At 34.0% G+C, this 6,037-nt stretch overlaps 1 protein-coding gene across 1 annotated transcript; it reads right to left on the minus strand.

Annotated features, from left to right (window-relative positions):
• Positions 1-4,432: 4,432 nt before the first annotated feature.
• On the minus strand, positions 4,433-5,581 carry LOC127241889 (ribulose bisphosphate carboxylase small subunit, chloroplastic-like). Its single transcript, XM_051261156.1, has 3 exons — positions 5,357-5,581; positions 5,109-5,243; positions 4,433-4,970 (listed from the first exon to the last, which is right to left on the minus strand). The coding sequence occupies exons 1-3, from the start codon at positions 5,531-5,533 to the stop codon at positions 4,731-4,733; spliced, it is 552 nt and encodes a 183-aa protein (XP_051117113.1). The 5' UTR covers positions 5,534-5,581; the 3' UTR covers positions 4,433-4,730.
• Between the last annotated feature and the right edge of the window lie 456 nt (positions 5,582-6,037).

Raw genomic sequence — 6,037 nt, forward strand, 5'->3', positions numbered from 1 at the left:
CCCAAAATAACCCTTGACTCCTTAGACGGACTGCAGGCCAACCGACCAATCCAGATACTAACTGGTCGCTAGACCAAACGACTCCTTGGCCGCCCCACCAAACGACCACCATCTGGTCTCTTGTCCGACCTCGTATCGTCCATCTCATTCTTCTTCGCCCGACCTCACTTGGTCCGACCTACGTAATAACCGTCCTTCTTCACCCGACTCCTCTTTCGACCGACCTGTGTAATAACCGTCCTTCTTCGCCCGACTTCCTCTTTCGACCGACCGCCGTATCAGCCGTCCTTCTTCGCCCGACTTCCTCTTTCGACCGACCTCCGTATCAGCCGCCCTCCATCCAACCTCAGTTGGTCCGACCACGGGCCAACCGACTACGGATCATCTGACTGGCCCAACCGACTGCGAACCATCCGACAGTGAACCAACCGACCGGCTTTGTTTGCCTTATCTCCTTAGATGGACAACGTCAAGATCTCCGCGTCTGCCGATACTTCTTCTTTGCCCGAACTTCGTCTTGACAGACCTCCGCGTCCGCCTATACTTCTTCTTTGCCCGACATTCGTCTTGACAGACCTCCGCGTCTGCCGATACTTCTGCTTTGCCCGACCTTCGTCTTGACAGACCTCCGCGTCTGCCGATACTTCTGCTTTGCCCGATCTTATCACGTCCGATCTCCGTGCCCGACCTTGTCCTGTCCGGGGCTCCGCACCCGACCTTATCATATCTGAGCTCCGCACCCGACCTTATCATTCTTGAGCTCCGCACCCGACCTTATTACACCCGATCTCTGCCTTCTCCCAAGGAAGCCTTTTCCTTAACAGCGTCCGGATTTATATTCGGACTCTTTTTTTGAAATCCCATCGTTTTTTTTGTGCTCAACAAATATATTGGTATTATTTTACAAAAAAAAAAAAAAACACCCATAAACCAAAGGAATATATAAAAACTTATTGAATGGTAAATCAATTTTGTTGAATATAATATAACTATTTCGAGAAAAAAAAAATCACTTTTGCATATTATCAATTTTAATCTTATTATTTTTTAAAAAAAAAATTAATTTTGCTCTCATTCAAATTAAAATTTAGCAATTTTAATTCTATAATAAATTATATGAACTAAACACAACCGTGTTTATTATCTTATTCTGAACATGACCGTTTTTCAAGGTTATATTTTAAACACGGCTGTGTTTTTCTTCTTTTTTTTTCACATATTAATATCGTATTGTGAACACAATCATATTTATGCCCACATTCATGACATGATTCTTAACATCCACATGCTCTAGTCTATATTCACGACTCTATTATTAACATGGTAAAGTTTTAGGTCATTGATAACTGTATTTTGTATGGAAATGTATGTATGATTTTGTATGTTCACTGGGAATTTTTATTCGAAGATTGAAATGTGGTGGATTATAGAAAATTATTAGATATGGTAAAAATTTGTGGTTGTAGACCTTGAGTAGTTATTATAATTATTTATACTATTTAACTGGTGAATTTTCAGGGCGAACACATAGATTTTAAACCACGAATTTTAAATCAAAGTATAGATCTTATGAAAGCGGCGGAGAATGCAGTAAGGGAACCCGCTTTGAAGCGAATCAAAATTCCTATTCTATGAAAAGCTGTAAATAGAAACGGTAAAGTGAGCGGCAACGAGCAGAGCGGAGATGAGCGGTGGAGTGCCAGTGGTGGGCGCGCGAGCAGGACATGAGCGAGTGACACAATGAGTATATATATATGTATAGATTAAGCGGTAGGGAGTGAATGAGAGGTGTTGTGTCTGAGTTGTGCGTCACTTAATGGCTAGATTTTTTTGGATGATATGAGCGAGCGATGCTAGTGTTTTAATGGATATATATGTATATTATGTAAACGGTAAGAGGAGATGGTGTAAATATATAAATCAAATTATAGATAATTCTTATCACTGGTGTTTGACCTTAAGGGATTTACGACAAGACTTCAATGACACACAAAATCGGAACATTATAAGAAAAAAACTCTATTGTCACTAGGAATTTCTACGACCTAATAGACCACCGCCTATGCCACAATAATTATCCCAAATTCTGCCTCATTAGTGGCTTTACCCTTCTGTTACCTCTTCTTAATCAAAATTGAATTTAAATCAATAGTTAAGCAGGTCGACAAGGCTCTCACGTACTTAACTACATTGAACTACCTTGAAAATATTTTTGACAAAAGACAAGGCTTGATAATCAATTTTTCTGTGCTCTGAACCAGTGAAGTGAAACTCTTTACAATCATGATTTATATAAGTGTGAAAAAGTGTGAAAGAAGAGGAGACGAATAATTGAATGATATTTTATTACTTACTAGAAAAACCGAAAATTCTAATTCTACAAATCTATAAAATAAAAACGATAAACTACACTAAATAAACAGTAAAATAGTGACAACAAGTGCATTTGGTTACCATTTCAATTACAACTAGTAGTATACTCATAATTTTCTTTTTAGAAAAAAATATGACATCATAGGAACAACTTAAATTTGTACTTTTATCTCTGTTTTTTTTTTTTTAAGTAAATAAACATATATATATATATATATTCAAGTAGCCTTTCTTTATAGAATAAATATATTATATTTTTTTTTATCCATAAAATTTATTCATATTTTTCTTTTTAATTTGTTTACTAAATTTATTATATTACTAATTTTGGTAAAATTAACAAATTAATATTTAACTAAAATGACCACTATTTTTATTACTATCATATCTTCTCATTTCTTTAATTTTCATCTAAAATTTCTAAGATACACTATTATCTTTCTTTTTTTTTTTTTTTTCACATTCTTAATAAAATTTTTATTTGTAATTTTCGCGTTGAATCCAAATATTCTAATTTTTGCTGATGAAAGAGAATATATAACTTTTAAAATTTTTAAATATATAATTCAATTTTTTTAATCATATATATTACATTTTAAAATAAATATTAATTAAATAAATATTTTAAACTCAACTTTTAATCTAAAATTTAAATTGTCGCCATAAAAAAATTAAAAAAAGAAAAGAAAAAAGAACGAGGTTTGTTTGTTTTTATTTTTTTTTTATATATATTTTTTTTATTTTTTAAAAAGGTGTTTAGGATAAGGGCGTGTTTGTGAAAGCAACTTAATGGGCTGCGATTTCATCAAAATTTCACCACATAACCTGTCCCTCTTTTATCATTTAGAATTTTGGAATTTTCAATGCATCCAATCATCAACCACAAACAGTCCCTTAAATTCATTTCTGTTCATTCTTCTTTCACTTATCATCATTCACACCACTACTCATTAAGACAACATCATTAGTAAATTTTTATCCAAGTTAATTTTTAATATTATTTTAATAAAAAACCCTCAATTTTATCATGTTATAAATGTGTTCATCTAAAATAACTACATGATTGTACATAAATATTACTTTAAAAATTTAATATATAATATACAATATATAAAAAATATAATATATAATATACAATATATACATACTAACATCAATTCATATATAATATAATATATGTACACAATATATACACTCAAATTCAAATACTTCTCTCCGTCGTATTAAAAGGTTACCATTTTTTATTTTCGTTTGTCTAAAAACAAGGTTACCATTTTTTAATTTAGTAATTGTACTACCTACTTAACGTAATAAATACTTTTTCAACTTACAATATATTACATAAATGTCATTACTTTTATATTACACCATAATAATAGGGATATTTTTATCTTTTTTTTTTTTACTATAATTCAATATAATACTAATATTAAAAAATCTACTTACAAAAAACAAACGTCATCCTTTCAACGGGACGGAGGGAGTATAACGTTTTGCCAAACATAAGAAGAAAACAATTACAACTAAAACTCATTAATAAACTTTTCTCACATTATAAAAAATTTAACTAAAACCAGTCCATTATAACAAAAAAAAAAGAAAGATATCACTTTCATTGAGGTTGTTTGAAAATTGAAATGATGGAACTATTTTTGATTAATTTTAGTTTTGTTGTATTGACATTAGTTTTTATGGAGAAAAAAAAAATTAAATGTGACTATAATAATGTCATGATTATTACTACATTCAAATATTATAGATAAATTCAAATTCTAAATAGGGCAGAAGTTTATATAGAATTAATTCAACGTTTTGTTTGTTTGTTTTTTTTTTTTTTTTTTTTTCATTTTAATAACCAACTTATATGGTAATTTTTCTTCAAAATCTTATTCAAACGAAATAAACCTTACGGATTGCTTGTGCTGATGACATATATCAATTCAGGGTTTTATAAATGGTGCATAAAATATTTATATTTATTATAAGTACATTTATATTTAAAAATAATTACCGTAAAGTAATAAGATTTTTCAATAAATAATAATAATAATAATAATAATAATAATAATACACAATAATCATTATTGCTTAATTAATACTTATCCTCATACATTTTTTGAATCTCCTCTCGATCCCGAATTGAAGACAGACAGACAGACATCATATCATATATAATCAAATTAACAGATGGCTGCCACGTGTCCCTTATCTGAGGAAAAGCACCATTCGACGACGATGAAGAAGAAGAAGAAGAAGAAGAAGAAGAAAGCCACAACAAACAGACCGCGACGACGCGGAAGAACACTAACAATGGAGGTTGAAATCGAAACGACATCGGGCAGTGCACAAAACGACAATTAGTCCCAGACGAGGCCGGGGCGCTTGTGCGCGATGAAGCTGATGATCTGCACCTGGCGCTTCGGATCGAATCCGATGATCCTCACGCAGGCCTCAGGGTGGTAGGCCACCGCCTCATCCAGCTCCTGCAACACCTGCACGGCGTCGGTGCACCCGAACATCGGCAGCTTCCACATGGTCCAGTACCGTCCGTCGTAGTACCCTGGAGATCTGTGGTTCTCACGGTAGGGGAAGGCCGGCTGTATTCAATTTCAATTTTGAGTTAGTTATGGTGTTTGAACTTTGAACCAGAAACCCTAATTAGGGTTTGCCGCAATCAATTTGGGGGAAATTTAGATTTGGGGAAATTGGGTGAGAATTAAGGTCAGGAAGCTTACTCCTATTGTGAACTCGAGGCAGGGAATCAGCTTGAGCCTGAGAAGGTACTCGACTTGCTTGAGGAGCTGCTCTCTCGTCAATGTCGGCAGGTACGACAGGGTTTCGAATTTCCTCTTCCCTTCCGTAGGCCAGACCTGCAATTGATCTCAAACTCAGTAACCAATTCGAAGTTCAAACACTGAAAAATCAAAAATAAAAACTCAATTCAGCAATCGATTGAGTCAATTTCGTAAATCAGACCACCGACCTTCATGCAGGAGACTCTTCCGCCATTGCTGGCGAGGGAGGTGATGTCGGCGGAGTTCTTACGAGCGACGGGGAAAGCCGCGGAGGACTTGAGGCCGACGAAAGGAGCCACCTTAGTGGCTTGCGCCGGAGTCGCGGCGGCGGCGGCGGCGGCGGTGGAGAGCACTGAGCTAGCCATTTTTCTTCCTTCCTTTCTTCTTCTTCTTCACCAAGGCAGACAATGAAGAAGGACTGGTGCAACCTCACTCTTTATAACGGCAAAATGAGATATTTTGAACCATTCATTCAAATATCCATCATCCTTTTTAATGTACCTAAAAAAGAGAGTAATATTTTAATGTAAAAATAAAAACTATATACACGTCATTCATTAAAAAATTTATTTAATTGATAATGTACATGTTATGTAATGATATTTACAAAGCTTTATGATATCGACAAAGCTATTATTACGTGATTGAAGTAAATTAATTTTTAATTAAGAGAAAAAATATTGTTTTTTTAAACTTCACTATTATTATCGAACTCACGTAAATATATAGTATAGTAAACCATGAGTGTCAATAGTAATGATCCCTCGGAGTGTTCCGGAAATAGCGTGAAGGAGAAAAGTGGTCGACTGTTTTGTAATGCAAGTTTGATTTGCAAGAAAATTTGTTGCCCAATTTCCTTCGTTGTAGAT

This window comes from Andrographis paniculata, unplaced genomic scaffold (assembly GCF_009805555.1).
Source record: "Andrographis paniculata isolate CXL003 unplaced genomic scaffold, ASM980555v1 Contig83END, whole genome shotgun sequence".
NCBI lineage: Eukaryota > Viridiplantae > Streptophyta > Magnoliopsida > Lamiales > Acanthaceae > Andrographis > Andrographis paniculata.